The sequence below is a fragment of the Drosophila virilis genome, chromosome X (assembly GCF_030788295.1).
Source record: "Drosophila virilis strain 15010-1051.87 chromosome X, Dvir_AGI_RSII-ME, whole genome shotgun sequence".
In the NCBI taxonomy this organism is placed as follows: Eukaryota; Metazoa; Arthropoda; class Insecta; order Diptera; family Drosophilidae; genus Drosophila; species Drosophila virilis.
The window spans coordinates 3,394,821-3,411,599 of record NC_091543.1 but is presented as its reverse complement, the minus strand read 5'-3'; the positions used below and the strand labels follow the sequence as shown (position 1 = coordinate 3,411,599).

The 16,779-nt window shown below is 42.1% G+C and overlaps 1 protein-coding gene across 5 annotated transcripts in view; it reads right to left on the bottom strand.

The window, feature by feature from the left end:
• The window catches only part of LOC6634444 (uncharacterized), a 33,450-nt gene extending 17,019 nt beyond the window's left edge, over nt 1-16,431 (bottom strand). For 3 of the 5 annotated variants that reach the window (XM_002058023.4, XM_032440437.2, XM_070208193.1), the window contains exon 1: nt 15,484-16,431. In XM_002058023.4, coding sequence (XP_002058059.1) covers nt 15,484-15,592 — 109 coding nt within the window. In that variant the 5' untranslated portion in view covers nt 15,593-16,431. The remainder of the gene's footprint in view (nt 1-15,483) is intronic. The other 2 variants (XM_032440435.2, XM_032440436.2) reach the window with 2 other exon arrangements.
• Nucleotides 16,432-16,779: the final 348 nt, after the last annotated feature.

The window sequence follows — 16,779 nt, the reverse complement described above, 5'->3', positions numbered from 1 at the left end:
ACAAAAAGTGAAACTTTTTTTTGCAAAATTGAGTTGTTTCTGGTGCTCGCTATTAAGTGCTAAGTCGAGCAATTATCACAAACAGTTTTCCATATATATATATAGAGGCTATTTCTGGCTAAAATTCATGGGTACAATTGCTGCTCGCTTAAAGAAAGAAAACCTTAGTTACTTGCGCCGCACCTCGCTGCAACCTTAAGGTAACTGAATATCTTTAAATCTGTGAGATTTGCGAACAACGTATCGTATGCTAAATCAAATATCTGGCAATTGTTGTTGCTGCTGCTGCTGTTGTTGTTGTTGTTGTTGTTGCCTTTCAGTGATTATATTTTCAATTTAGCTAGTTCCCAGGCGCATTTGCATGTCATGCAATGGCGATGGCGACGGCGACGGCAAACTGCGGCGTCTGTTCATCATTCGGATGTGAATTGCTGCTGACCGCTGGCCATAGATCATGATGTTGCTGCTGTAGCTGTTGCTGTTGCTATTGCTGCTGCTGCTGCTGCTGCTGCTCCATATGTGAGTCAGTTTGATGTTGCTGCCGCCTGTTGCTGTCGTGTCGGCAGCAAATTCCAAGCTAAACATTATCATTCCCCAGACACAGACTCTGAGCTTGAGTTCTGAGCTGTTGTTGCTGCTGTCGTTGTTGCTGCTGTCGTTGTTATGTATGTCATTTCATGCTGCACACAGCTGGCAGATCATTAGGCAGCGCTTGCTTTATAGACTGTGCACACTCTTGGGCATTCAGTCATGCCATAAATGCTCGAATAACTGCAGCATCATTTGACCAATGCAACTTTCCAAGCAACTCCAACCAGAGCCAAGCAGCTGCAACAACAGCAACAATTGCTGGCGTGTTATGGCCAGTTGCAAGTGGCAGACAGCCGCTGCTTATACAATCAATGTCGAGCAATTTCATCATAACGGTTACCCGTTGCCTGCCCCATGTTGCTGCTGCCTGTTGCTGTTGCTGTTACCTGTTGCTGCTGCCTGTTGCTGTTGCTGCTGCCTCTGCTTTGTCTACAAATTGCTGCGACCGGCACTAATCAAATTAGTGCAGCCAAATTTAAATTCATCACACAAAAAGAAAATAAATAAAGCAGAAAATCAAGCAGGAAAAAAAAAACAAGAAAATATACATGTATATATAAAACGGGGAGACAATTGCAATTGCCGGAGTCAGAAATTAAGAAATCAAGTTCATGAAAATTTTCAATTTCAGTTTCAGCGCGCCGCGAGGGCAGCGAAAGAGGAAGAGGCGAGGCGAGGTGAGGCGTAACTCCCACGCTGTGCGCTGAGACGAGCCGAAAAAGAAATTGGAACTGGAACTGGAACTGGCGAGCTCTGCTGCCCAAAGAGAGCTAAGGAAAAGGTTGAGCCAAGGCGTCAGCCAAGCATGGCAATTGTGTGCGGGTCGCCTAGCTGACTATATATACATATCTATATATATATTTACCTATATATATGCATATATATGCTATATAGGGTATAAGCATAAGTTGTTGTTGTTGTTGTTTTTGTTACCTGCCGCAACGTGCAACGTTTTGTTTGTCAGCTTTTTTTTTGTTGTTGTTTGCTTTTCGTTTTTTTTTGCCTTTGCTTTGCTTTCATTTGGCTTTCTACGTGCGCCAACCTAGTGAAAGTGATAGCCCGCATATAAAGCTATAACTATATGTACACACACACACACACACACACAGACACACACACACACACTTGTGGCCAGTGACAACCAGAGCAATTTGTTCAAAAGACGCAGCAACATTTTTGATGCTTGGCATATTCATTGTGTGCGCGGCATTTAAAATCTTCGTATATAATTCATAATAAACATAATAATGTTAATAATCGTAATGAGCCATAAAATAACATTAATAATTTGCAGTCAGCTGTTGCTTTTGTTGCTGCTACAAATTGCCCATCAACGCCTGTTGCTGTTGTTCAGAAATCGAATTGTTTACACAAAGACTGGCCAAAGAGCAGGCCACAGCAGGAGTATATGTAAGGGGAGGGTAGGGTTTGGTAAACAACTTACAGATAAAAAGCATTCATCGAGCCAAGAAAACACACACACACACGCACACACACGAAAAAGCGAAAGCTTCGCAGAGCCGCGCGCCGTCCAGCCGGGTCAGCAAGGCCACCAACAATGCGCCGAGCTGCTGTGTTGCGGGGGCACGTGCAGTAGGGTGTGGAAGGGGTGGAGCGAGGAGGGCAAGGGTGTGCTGGCAGGCAAGTTGTATTGTTGCTGTGTTGTGCTCTTTTCGCGAGCGCAGGTGAAATGTTAATTGCATGTGAATTGAATGGGCGCTGATCAGTCAATTAGTGTGGAACTAGTTCAATGAACTGTGCGAGCAGCCAAAACTGGTTCAATGACTTGAACGCCAAGTGAATTGCAGCAAGATGAACTAGTTCGGTTTAGAACAACTAGTTCACTGACAAGTCAAGCAGTAAATATAGCTAAAAGGGCTGAAAAAGCTGACAATTGTTGAAGAGCAACACCAAATGTTCAAATAAACTAGTTCAGCAGCTAACTAAGGTCAGGTACAGAACTGAAAAATTGCAAAAATGAGCATTCGAAAGTTAAACAAGCTCCAAGCTTACTAGTTCCAAAGCTTTAGAACTAGTTCCGAGCTAGAGTATGAGTCCTGAAGGAACGGGCGAACTGGCTCGAATTGTTAAACTAATCATTTATGCAAGAAGTTGTCACTATCGGAGCTGGGACTAGTTCCGAGATACAAAGCTCAGCTAAAGAACCAGTTGCAAGAGGGCAAACGAAGCTTGAAGCCAATGTGAATAGCTAATGTAGCTAAGGAAACCATTGTGCGTTGCATGCACAGAAATGAACCGAATGGTCCGAAGAACTAGTTCAGCTGAGCTGTAAGCTCCAGGCAAATGTTGCCGAATGGACTAGACTCTAATAAGCAGCTGCTTGGCTTAAGCAATTGTCCAGGCATCCCCACGCGACCCCCCCTGACTGGAGTGCCCCTCACCAGGCACGCTAATTGCCGGTTGCACGACGCTTTCTACTCGCAACCAAAAATTGTGAGACGCAACTTGAGGCAGAAGAGTCGTAAAACAATTCGAATTCCACGGCGACAACAATTTGCGTATGCCGCTTAATATCATTTTAAATGCACGACAAGTGCAACAACAACAATAAGAGAAATGCAACCTAATTGCCTCTAGAGGGGGACGGGGAGGGTTGGGGCTGCGGTAAGGTCTTTTGTTGCCAAGCGCCCCGCAATTAGCTTCTCTTTCTTCGCTCTGGTCTTCAGTTTGCGTGAGAATTTGTCAGCTCGTTTTGGGCGCAGCATTTGATCCCGCCCAACTTTACTCAACTCTACGTCTAATTTGATATGCCCAGTGGTAGGATGGGCTGGGTGGAGAAGGCTTGGGAAGGAGGGGGGGCGTCGGGTCGAGTTGGGCAGCAGTTGTGCGAGTTGCAGTAGGTCGCGTCATGCGCTGATTGCTCAACGCCCACGCTTCGGTTGCTGCTGCACAAGAAGAAGCTAAAGAAGAAGTTACAGTTCCGCTGTTGCTGCTTCTTCTTCTTCATCTGCCTCATCTACTGCTTCTGCTTCTTCTTGGTTCAATTACGAAATTGAAAAGTGCAAGTGCGGCAAGAAGGAAAGCAAACATTTGCCTTGGCTGATGACCCAATTGAGATAGTTCAGCGGCAGCAGCAACAACAGCAGCAAAAACAACAACACAACAGCAGCAACAACAACAACAACAACGACAACAACAACAACAGCAGCAGCGAGTGAAAAGCGCTGCGTGTCCAAAAGATGCGCCCATTACAAAGGTTTTCCCTTTTTCTTTTCGGGCTGCCCAAAGTCTGCGGTGCTTAGCCAGCAGCAACGGCCAGCAATAGGGGGCAGGGGCGGGGGCAACAGGGGGCACAAGGGCAACAACAGGGGGCCAGGGGCGGGGGGCAACAGGTCTTTACTTGTTCGCCGCAATGATTCATGGGCCAACTAATTTTTAGATATCGTGCTGAGCGGGCGCATTGCCGCCACATAAAAGCAAAGCAAAACAAATGCGAGCATACGCGAATAGCAGATACCTTGTAGACAGATGGCAATACAGATATTCTACCCAAACTCTGCCTTAGCCGTGGAAAGCGGAGCATATTAGTTTTGTGCCAATGTGTGCAACAGGCTGAAGGTAGCAGAAGGAGAAGCAGGTGGAATTGAACCGAAGCTTCAAAAAAAAGGAAGCTGCGTTGTGTTCTTGTACTTCCTTAAGCTACTTTAAAGCAAATTTTCAAAAAATAATTTAAAAGTTAAGCAAAAGTAAAATACATGAAAATAAAACTTAGATCGGACTATAAATACCGAAGCTAAGCAAATGTGCAAGGAAGCTAAAATATTTATAACTGTCAGCCTCTACTCATCTCATAGTCAGGCATGCCCAACCAGATACCTCTTGTTTTCGAATACTTTTCTATTATTCTCATAAGAAGCTAATGAAAATGATTAAGTAAAGTCTTAAGATAAGCCTCTTGTATAACAATGTTTAGTTTCTAAAGTTTTATTTATGGACAAGATTCTTTGTGCGAAGCCCGAATTATTTGGTAAAAAATGACTTACGAGTGGAATATGAATGGCTGCTATTTTGTTTGTTTTAGAGCTGTTTCCTATGGCTACAGGGTATTTAAATATATAAAAAACAATTTTGTAAAGCTAAGTCTAAGCTACACACTTTGTCTTTCCTCTCTGATGCTGCCCCAGCTGCTGCCGCTGCCCATGCCCCTGCTGCTGCCTCTACTGCTGTTGTTTGTCAAATCAGAAACGGTTTAAACCGTTAGCCTATCAGCGCTCATAATGATCATAATGATGAGGCAGCTGATGTTGCTGTTGTTGCTGCTGCTGCTGCTGTTGTTGTTGTTGTTGTTGTTGTTGCCGTTGCTGTTGTTGCCGTTTGAGGCTGATTGGTTTTGGATTTACATAAATTGGCGCGTTGCTTCACTTGGCCGGTTTTTGAGAATTTCATTTAAGCCGCTTCTTGAAGCAGACGCTGCCTGACCCAGTTAGAAGTTGTTGCTGCTGTTGCCGCCGTTGCTGTTGTTGCTGCCGTTGTTGCTGTTGTTGCTGCTGCTGTTGCTGCTGCATTTGGCCTGGCGGGCTTAAAATTAGCGGCAGCTTGTTAAAAGGCATTTCGCAAGCGGCTTTTTAGGTTTTGTGTGCAATGCAGCAGTTGCAAGTTCGTTGCCTAAGTCTTTTGATTTGTACTTCCGCTCAAGTTCAGAATTGAGACATTGAGGGAGACGTTCGTGGGAGGAGGGGGAGGTCTGTTTATAGCATGTCTGCGAGTCGTTGTCCAGCTAAAAGCTGTTAAGCGCATTAAATAAACATGGGTTGACTTGACTCGACCGGCTGCGTCTTCTCTTGTCTGTTGTCTGTTGTCTACTCGCAGGCATTTATGTAACGGTACGGACATCAGCAACATAGGCGGCCAGACGAAGTCAACAACAATAAATATTTCAAACTTAAACAGTTATATAAAACGCTGCTCCACACACAGACACAGAGAGAGAGAGAGAGAGAGAGAGAGAGAGAGAGGGACTAAGAACTAGCAATAGACAATGACAGCATCGGAGTCACAGCAGCAACATCTTTCACCTGCGGCAACTGTTGACAAGGTCTCGCTCGAAAGTGGAGCCAGTCAGTGAGTGGAAGAGAGGGAGAGATTGGGGACTTAGAGCAGAGCTAGCTTATAACAGGTTCGATACGATTTTGCGGCACTTTTGCCGCCAAAGGAAACGCTTGATTGCCGCTAAAGCAAAGCAAGGCCAAGCAACGGCAACGGCAACAGCAACAGCAAAAGCAATCGACAGCAGCGACATTGACCAAAGCGATGCTGCTGATGTTGCTGTTGCTGTGGTTCTGCCTGCAGCCGTTTGCCAGTTGACCGCATTCCAAGTCAAGTCAACAAATCAATGTGCAAGCGTAGAAAGAAAGGTGTTGGCAGCAGCAACAGCAGAAGCAACGGCAGCGGCAGCAACTGTTGCTGTTGTCGTCGTCCTTCTCTGCCTGTGTGGACACAAACTGGGTCAAGACGAGCCCAAATGTGACTGTGTGTGTGCTTGTGTCTGTTTGTGTGTGTGTGTGTGCGTGTGTGTGTGTTGTGATAGCAGCAGCTGCGAAAACACCTGCAAGTGCAGCGCACGACAGCAACATGCGCGGCGGCACGGCAGCAATAGCCAAGTGCTGCGCATGCGCAGCTCGCTTTACGGGTCGTGCGCTGCGTGTGTGTGTGTGTGTCTATGTGCCTGTGTGTGTGTTTGTGGTTGTGTGTGTTGAGAAGCGTTCTCGTTGCAATTGTTAGCTTGTGTGTGCGTGTTGTTGTTGTTGTGGCTGCGGCTGCTGCTCGCTAGCAATTTATCATTACGTGTTGCTGTTGTTGCTGCTATTTTTGCATTTATTTTTGGTTTGTGCCTAATTTGTTGCACACGCTCAAACGATTTTTTTTTATTGTTGTCGTTGTTTCAGGCAGCTTGCTGTTGCTGCTTGGCATCTTTTTTTTTCTGGTTAACTCTTGATTTTTTTTATACGTTTCATTTTGATGGCATTTTTGTGGTTTTGCGGCGATTTGCTGAATACTTTGTTTGGCAGCCGCCACACAACAAAATTGTGGTCACATTTTTGTTGCTGTTGTTGCGAGAAGAACAACAACAACAACAGCAGCAGCAGCAGCAGCAGCAATAAATAAAGACTCTTTTAGGCTAGAACCTTCCTATAATTTGCATAAAAGCCAAGCAACAGGCATTAAAAATGACAACAACAACATATAAGCAACATAAATAAGACGAATGTGGCTGAAGTTGTTGTTGTTGTTGCAGCTGCTGTTGCTGTTGCTTTCGGCCTTTCTCCTGAACAAAGTTCAGAAATATAAAATTTTTGTCAACGCGTCATCGCGTGCTATGCAAATGTATAGCAACAGCAACAACAACAAGCACAGCAACAACTTGGAGTGAAAATTAGAAGCAGTTTAGCAGTCGTTGGGCAGCGTCTTTTATTATTATGAAAATTTCACTTTAGTCGCTGCTTCTGTTGTTGTTGTTGTTGTTCTCGCTTTGATTATAAAATAAATGTTGCTGCTGCTGTAGCTGTAGCTGTTGTTGCTGGTGTCTCAGTTTTATGGCTCTGCTGCTGTTGTTGCTGTTGCTGGCATTCCAATTGCTCGCTTTTTACCGCTAGACAGTTGCCAGCGGCAACGGCAGCAACGCCAGCAACATTATGAAACTAGACGCTGCAGCTGGACAGACAACAAACGAGCGAGCAGCAACGCCTAATAACAACGGCAGCAACAATTGCTCTTGTGTGGCAAGTGTTGCTGCTGCTGCTGCGGCGTTTATTGATTGGCCATCGCGGCGCATTTAAAGCGCAGCGTCATCCATACTTCCGATTGCTGCGGATAAGCTAGCTAGCCAAACGGCCATTGAACTTCTGCCAGTCAGATGATGACGATGATGATGATGATGATGATGTTGCTGTTGTTGTTGCTGATGATGATGACGGCGCCAGCTTGGTTGCGGCACAAAAGCAATTGCTCAGCATTTGCCATGCATTAGCTGCATCAGCAATGTCCAGAGTCCAAGTGCAAGTACATGTTAGCAATTAGCTGGGGCCCACAGATCTTGGGCATATATCCATGCATATATGTGTGTGTATATATATATAAATGCATGCATATTTCTGGTTGGCATAAGGCAAAGTTGCAGGCATTCAGGCGCTAATCTATGGCAATTCTTATTGTTATTGCAATTGCAGTGGCAGCGGCAGCAATTGTGGCGCCGTGGTTCAAAGTCAGTTGGCAGCAGCAGCTGCACCGTGGTTCAAAGTCATTTCACTGAGGCTCGATCAAGTTATGGCCATGGTGTGTGTGTGTGTGTGTCTGGCAAGCATGGGCTTGGCTTTCACCCACATCAAGTGCGGCCCAACATTCTTCTGCCTCGAGTGTGTGTGTGTGTGTGTGTGCCTGTGTGTGGGCGCTTGCCAGCGCATTGTTTTGCCATTTTCGTCTTCTTCTTCTTTTTTTTGCTACCTGCTGCCGTGAAAGTTGCGTTAACCAAAGATCTAAGCTATGCGCAGCTAAGCTCTAGACAGCAAAAAGATTATTGCAAATGGATATTCAATTCAAAAATAGCTTGGCTTCAAAAATTAAATGTTGACAAAAGCGAGTTTTATATTCATTATTTCAAGATTTTCTTCAAGATATTCAATTTATTATGAAATGTGCGAGGCCTAAAAAGAAGACATCTTCAATTTTCTATAAAACTTAAGCTATCTTTTCTTTCTTGATTTCTACTGTATAATACAATAATATCAAATCCAATAATATCAAATCATTGTTAAAAACTTGTTATGACAATAAAATTGAATAATACTTAAACTTACTATAATCTAACAATGACTGATCTTACGGTCTTCTGCAGATCAATAATATTTGATCTTCTGATCTTATCCACAATCTATAAGTATCTGATCGAGCTTCTTTGTGATAAAAATCTTTTATAACAATCAATTTTAATATCTGATGTTCCGATCTTCTTCCCATTTGTAATAATAACTGATCTTCTACCTAACTAATGAACTAATGATACTAATAAAAAGCGATCCTCCGATCCTCTTTGTACTCTAATAATCCATCTTCTTCATAATAATATGTGCTATAACCGATCTTCTTCAATTCTAATAATATCTAATTAAACGATAAGAACTGTTTATGATAAGAAAGTCGACTAATATCTTATCTTCTTAAACAGTTACAGATCTTTCGCTAATAACAAAGCTTAAGATCTGATCATTCGATATTCTTCATGCACTCCCGAAGATAATAAATCTAATTGAATTGACTTCGTTTTTTAAAACTTTCAATAGGTATTTCGAAAGTTTAAGTGAATGTATTAATGAGAAAACTTTAACATGGACATATTTATGTTTCTATTATTATTATTATCATAATCATTAATTTCATTATTATTTGTTTTACTATCAATATTATTATTGTCATTATTATTATTATTATTTTAATTGTTATAATTACAAGTGTTATTGTCATTATCATTAGCAATACTTTCATTATTATTATCATCATTGATTTCAATATTATTTTTACTCTCATTATCAATAGCATTATCATAATCATTATTGCTCAATTGAGATGATTATTATTATTATTAAGTTTTTATTTTATCAAATCGATATCTATCTATCTATATATAGTTGGCAGTCGATTTAAAGGCATTCATTTGATGGAAACATTGCAACAGCGTTTTTGTTTGGTTTAGTTTTGTTTGGTTTTGTTTTGTTAGTGGGCCAGTGACGAAACGCACACACGAAGCGTTTAAAGTTATTAACAAAAGGCAATTATTTATAACAATTTCGATGGCGTTCGCCTTGTGGCATTGATAGCTGCAAAACGAGTCATGAATCAGGTGCCACTCCGTCAGTCAGCCAGTCAGTCAGTCAGCCAATTGTTGCCAGCTCGTTTCAAAATGGCAACAACAAGCGGCAGGCAGCAACAGGGGCAGATGCGGAGGCAGAGGCAGCCAGCAACGCGTCGCACATTCATTACAATTAATTAAATTAAAAAGCGCATAAATTCTGTCGTCCAGACATTAGCTACACCTTTTTGCCTTTCAGCTTTCATGCTGTCAGCACTGGTTATTGCTGATGTTGTTGTTGCTGCTGTTGTTGTTGCTGTTGTTGTTGTCATTTAAATGCGCTACTAATAGCAAACAATTTCATTTATTTATTAGACGCTTAGTTTCACTTTCCGCGCATTTCACTGCGACACACATTACAATTTCTATGCAACGCCAAACGAATGACTTAGGCAACGAACGCGAAAGTTATAAGAAATTTCCATGTGCGTGTGCGTGTGTTTGTTTACAATAAATATTCAACTGCAGCTGATATTTCATATATAATGAGCATTCCATACAAATGAGCTGCACCCAGTGAAATAAAACTTAAGACTCCGATGACTGCCATCAGCTATGCATATGGCATATATACATACATATATATATATATATTTATATATAAATATGCATATATGTGTATGTGTGTGTGTATGTGTAGCTTTATGGCAGCCAAAGTCTGTGCATTGGATCATCTTTTATTGTTGGTTGACGTAAGTCTGTTCAGCTTCTAAACAACAGCATGCAGGCATCTGTACTATGCAAGCAAGGAATTTATTTTCATTTATCCAACAAAGTTGTCTTCATCGAGCTGAATTAAAAAACTCTAGCTATAAGACAAAAATCTGATCATATTACATAAACTGATATTCTTTATTTTGGATATTATAATAACTAATCTGATCTTCCGATCCTCTTTGTAGTCCAATAATCTATGATCTATTCCCGATCTTCCTTATATTCTAATACCATCCGATCTTTCGTCGAAAACTTCGTATGATTAAAAAATCTAATGGTCCGATCTTTTGATCTACTTTAGTGCATATTAATATCTAATCTCTCGATCTGCTTCATATCTTAGCAATATCTGATCGTCAAATATTATTAATGGACTTTTATATATTATTTTATGTGATATGACGATCTATTTGATTAACTTCTATATCTGATCTTGCGATCTTTCTCATAATCTAGCCATATCCGATCTTCACTCAGTTAGGTATCAGTATCAAGATTATATTAATATAACTGTTATGTCTTCATATAAAGCGTTTGCTTCAATCTTTTGCTTGCCCAATGAAACATTACTCCATAAGATTGATCGTAGCTGATCTTTGAACCACATAAACAATGACACCTTTTGTGTAAGTGCTCGAGTTTTCATTTGTTACCGCATTTCTCTGCACGTCTTTTGTTCGAAGCTCGCGTCATTCCCCGAACATTACAGACTGATCGTGAGCCTTCTGATCTTGTGTAGCTTTGCGATCAATGGAAGTTTTTCCACAAGTGCCACAATTTTCATTATTTTGAGCTTTGCTTTTCATGGGCTTAATTGATCCTTAATTGACGAGGCCCAATTTATGAGAAAGGCTTATTCTGTTATGATCTGAACATTGATCTTTGTGCTGATCACCATTTTCTAGATCTACTGTGCACAGCTTGGGCTGGTAATTAATGTAAATGGAAAATGTAGGCTACTGATCTTTGAATTTTTGAGTAAACACATAAATTTCTCTTGCAACTACTCGACTTTTTGCTGTCTGCAGCATTTTCTTTCCTTATGCTTGTTAAATTTTTTTTTATTTTTTTTTGTGAAAATGTGCAGTTTTTGAGCATTTTATTTGGGTTATGTGCTGCGAACTTGTTTCTCTAATCCAGCAGCCAAACCTGCTGCCATCTCGTCTCTTAATCTCTAAGCCTGCCTGAATCTGTGCCCACTTACTTCGCCTCCTTCGCTTTGGCCTGTGCTCTCCGATAATTTCTATCAAACTGCGACGCCAACGCAAACTGTCAGCCAAATAAGTGACTTTTTTTTGTGGACTATCTGGCAAGGCCATTTTGCAGCTTGCGCAAGTTGCTCAGTGTCTCATTTCCATTTCCATTTCCATTCCACACACAGTGAGACTGGCCCACTCCCTCGATACGTGCCAAGGCGGCATCACTTGACGAAGATTGCACCTTAAATTTATTCAAAGAGCGACAACAAACTTTAACTGGAATTGCGTAAAGTTGTGAGGCCAAACATACGCGAGTGTTGAGTGCGCATTCCATCTGGTTTGTGGCACAAGTGCGCGACAATTGCGCAAACTCTTTGACATTTGCCCTCGACAATTGTCACACCCCCGCCCAAAATGGGCTCATTATCAATGCATACACAAATCAAATTCATTAGACGCCGCTTATCGCTGCGATTATCGCAACTGCCAGAGCAAACCATAACAAAGTTGTGCAAAGACACAGCTGAAGGTAATTTCTTTTACTCGTGTAACTCGGGAACTTTTCGAGTTAGAGATATGAAAATTGGTGTGTAAAAGCTCTGTTAGGAGATTTAGTTAAAATTGCCATTACTTAAATAGCATATCTGATTATTCCTCCACTTATCCATTAATACGATAAGCATGCCCATGGAACTCGGGATCTGTTAAGGTTAGAGCTCTGAAATTCCTTGACTTGTCAATAAAAATACTAAAAGTTCCCATGTAACTCGGGATCTGTAAGAGCTAAAGCTCTGGAATTAGGTATGTAGAGTCTCTATTAGAGTAGGTATGTAGAGTCTCTCCAAATGTTCCCATGTAACTTAGGATCTATAAGAGCTGAAGCTCTGGAATTTGTTATGCAAATACTCTACAAAGGGATATAGTTAAAAGTTAAATCATGGAACTCAGAATCTGTTGGAGCTACAGCTATGAAAATAGGTATGTAAAGGGTTATGTGAAATATATGGCTAAATTTTATGTCAAATACTGCAATCCTCGAGATTAAATATAAACAATACTTGTTTTCAACGAACTGAAAGAAAGGTATGCTTCATTTATGTCTGATGCTTCTAATTGAGCTTGAATGAGGGGCACATTTTGAGAAGGTGCCCTTTGAACTCGGGCTCTATATGAAAGTTAATGTCATAAAATTTGGTATGTGCACACCCCATTAATAGATATATTGAAACGTGTACAAATCTTATTGATATGCATAAGCTCGCACAATTGCAGAGTGAATCTAAATGTATTTTAAGCAAATTCACACTATTCTGCATATTTGAGCATTGCATAACGCAAGAGTTATGCAAGCTGCTAGTTCGGGGGAAAAAGGATACTTTAACACTTGGCGGTGGGCTAAGCCCACGTCGCGGCTCCGTTGCGGTGTCACAAGCGAGAGACTCGAGTGCGGTTGTTTGGTTGAAGTGCGTGATATACGCCTACGGCAGCCGCCTTTTTGGCTTCCTCAACTGTGGACGACTTCCTTGTTTTAGCCAGTTTTGTTTAACGGCGATTATGTAAGGGCGGGCGGCCAGCCACCGCCTCGAAAAGCCAAGCGAAAAGAGAGAGAGAGAGAGAGAAAAAAACAACTGATGTTTGCACGCATGCGCGCACAGTGTGCCACGCCTTAAACAAATGCCGCATGCCTTGCAACATTTTGTGTGGTTGCACAAATGAGCCGTGCCATCGACAGGGGCATCATAATACCACCAGCAGCAGCAGCAGCAGCAGCAGCCGTGAGTTATGTATCTTTGTATCTGTTGGATGTGCGCTCGATTCGCAATTTCGCATTGCAATTAAAATCGCGCAGCTTCCGCAGTGCAATGAGCCATTTGATGATCATTAACGTGACGTTAATGATGTTGCACAGCCCTGATCATTATCGCATATATATATATATATATATATATATATATATTATATATGTTGCGAGTCATCAGCGTCTAAGCTGGAACGTAATGTCCTCCCTGCCACCCTGCGCTGGCGTTGCCAGCCTGTTTGCATTTCTCGTCGCGTTTGCACTTTTACTTTTCTTATTGTCAACAAAAACGAAATACAATTGTGTAGACAGCAAAAAAAAAAAAACTTATATATTAAAAACTTTCCCAAACGTTGAGAAGGCTTTCTGTTGTTGTTGTGAAATTTTTTTTCGAGCTGCTCGTAAATTTTATTTGAATTTCTTGTTGCGATTATTATGATTAACGCGCTTATCTGAGCACATTTTTTTTTTTCGTCTGGCTTTTCAGTTTTTCCAAGCAGGTTTTTTGTGTTTCGTTTTTCGTATGATTTGTAATTTAAATTAATTTCCTACAAAGCATTTCCCACAGCTTTAATTTATTGCCGCTCGGACTCTAACGGCTTTGTTGCTTTTGTTGATAAAAGCGCATTTGATTTGTGGACACTTTTCCAAAATTGATTCCTTTGGCAAGCTGCGTTAATTTTCCTTTTATGCGCGACACGAATTGAGCTTTGTTTCATGGCTGCTTCGCGGGCTGCGAAACAAAACCGTTTGTTAACAGTAAATTGTCGAGCCTATGCCCCACTTAAGGCGTGTCTTTGTTCTCAAGTTCAAGGCGTTGTTGTTGTTGTTGCTGTTGTTCAGCCCTTGCCCCTGCCCCCCCCCCCCCCCCTTGTTTTCTATCTGCAGCCAGCACCTGTCTTGGCTGTAACCCAATCTGTTGCCACGTGCAGCAGCAGCTCGGTTTGGTAATTGGAGACAAGAACGGCACAACAGGTTGCGCCTGGTCGCTGCCACGTGCAGCTAGCAAGTTTGTTGCTTAAGTCTTTTGTTTTCTTTTTCTCTTTTTTTTTTTTTTTGTGACACATTTGGCGCTCAGCTTAGTCGCTGCTGCTGACCCAAACAAACATCCGTTTCCTGCGGTCAACACGGACGCACACGCCCACTAGCTGAACGAACCCATATTAAAGTGTGCACAGTGCACGCTCGCTAAGGCGCACCAAATTGCTAACTATGAAAATAACTTCAATTTGCAGCTTAACTGATTTGTCTTGTCTTCTAGTTGTTTCTAGAAAGTTTTTATTATATATTTGTTGCATTTCGTCCTTTGGCAGTTCACTATAATAAGCGCTCACTGTACTGTATAGACTGTAAAGGAAAGCACAATGATATTATGTATAATTATAAAATAACAAGTGCAAATCCCTTTGTTTCCGTGATTCCACTCAGGCGAGCTGAATTTGGCGAAAAGCATGAAACACGTTCACAAATAATCTTAATTAAAAGAGTTTGTTTCCCTTTTTCACGAAATTTCCACACTTGTGCGTGGAATTTCTAGAAACCTCGCCTAAGCGTGCATTAATAACGTGACATGAGCTAAGTCCAGTAAAACTAGATGCACTTTTGTTAGTCTTATCGAATTGATGTAAGTCCTCAACAGGATCGAGACTAGATCATAAGTTGGGGAACCTACTCGATAAAGTCGTTATAAGAAGAGGAATTACTTTAACTGTAACGCGACCTTTTTGAAGTCAATCAATCAGTCAATCAATCAGTTACGCAACTAGACAGTCCGTTTATAAGGTAGTCTGGGTATATAACTCTGCAGAGCTTTGTAAAATGCAGTTGACGCTAGCGTGTGCTCACTGTACTTGCAATATGCATATGAGCACGGCTTCGTTTCATTTGTCGCGCGTATCCCACGAAACAATTAACGAGCACAAAAGCTGACCGATATAAAGCGAACAGCGACAACAACAACAACAACAACAACAAGTTGACCAATTGCCGGCACTTGACTAGAAGCTGGACCCTGTCGTGGCTGTTGTTGTTGTTGTCGTCGCTTTATGAACGTGGGAAAAAAAAAGTGCACAGGCCGCGCGTCGCTTTTGTTGTTTCAAAGAGAACCGGAAATCAAAAGCCAGCGACAAAAGTGTATGCAAAAAATGCGCCCCAAATATACAAAAAAAAAAAAAAAAAAAAAATACCAAAAATTAAATGAAAAAAAATGGGTAGAAAAAATGGAAAAATAAATAACAAGCCAAAAGGTAGGCAGCGAGAGAAAATTTGTTTGCCTTCTGCTTCGCAGCATTTCGTCTTTCGCTTGACACACTCACCTATATTCTGCGCCTGCGCCTGCGTCTGTGTCTGCGTCTGCGCTGACGCCAGCAGCAGCACCAGCAGCAGCAACGGCAGCGGCAGCAGCAGCGACTGCGTGCGTTGCATTTTGTCGCTCACTTGTTGTTGATCTTCTGCTGCTGTTTCTTGTTCTTTTTTGTTTTACTTTTTGGAAACTTTTCTCCTCTAGGTTGTTTTTTCTTTTGGCTTTTTGGTTTTTTTTTTTCTTAGAATTTGCAATTTGTTTTCACACTAATTTCGCTTTGTGCTTTGCCTTTGTTTACACGTTTCTTGTTTCCTTTTAATGCGCAAAAGTTATGAATGTTTCTCGCCAGCACAATTGTAAAGAAAACACAACAAATTGTGCAGAAATCTTTTGCGATTCACGCTGCGGGCAGCTGGGCAACAGGTGTGCCTGGAAAGTGTGTCAGCCGAGCCGAACTTGTTTATCCTTTGCACACAACCAAAAAAAAAAAAATAAATAAATTTGACAAAAACAAAAACAAAAAAAAAAAAAAACAAACAGGCAAAAAAATTAATGCGCACAATTTCTCGAGCACCAGGCGCGTACCGTTAGGTCGCGTCAGACCGTTAGACGTGAAAAGTCGCGTTCGAAATTGCCAGGGCAACAATAAAGTAAATTATAAGACGCGTCGCGCTGCGCACAGTTCCGTTCGCTTGGCGTTCAGCACGGCAACTGAATTCGTGGCCGTTAGCCAAGTCGAGCTTAAGCCGACGTCGCCTCGACTCTCTCTCTCTCTCTCTCTCTCTCACACACTCTCTCGATGACACGAAGACGCACGCGCAGCCGAAGCAATACGAAGATGTTTTCTTTCACTTTTCACGTTTGGCATGCGCACAGGCGCTCTCTTGCTCTCTCTTTCTCTCTGTGTCTTATGTTGTTCTTGCTTTTGCAGCTGTGGTCGAAAAACCAACCGTCGTCTCGTGCAGCTCGAAAGCAACTGAAAGTTCGCGTCGACGCGTTGTGCGTCTTGTAAGCTGTCAGCGTCGCAGCGCTGCATGCGTGCTGCCCGCTGCTTGCTGCTGGCTGCGCTGCCGCCTGCTGCGCAGCCACTTGCTGCGCTTTTGGTAAGTGGGCAAAGCTCGCACAGACGAAGCTTAGGGCTTTCGATGCGTTTGCTCTATCGATCAATGGCAAATTGTTGGCCAAGAAAGTTGCCACTCGCCGTCGCGCTGTGGATGCCACAAAACGGTAATAACAACTAATACAGGTTATGCAACTGCGGCAACTGCGGCAACTGCTGGCCAAGTGCTCTGGCCACTGCACCAAATTG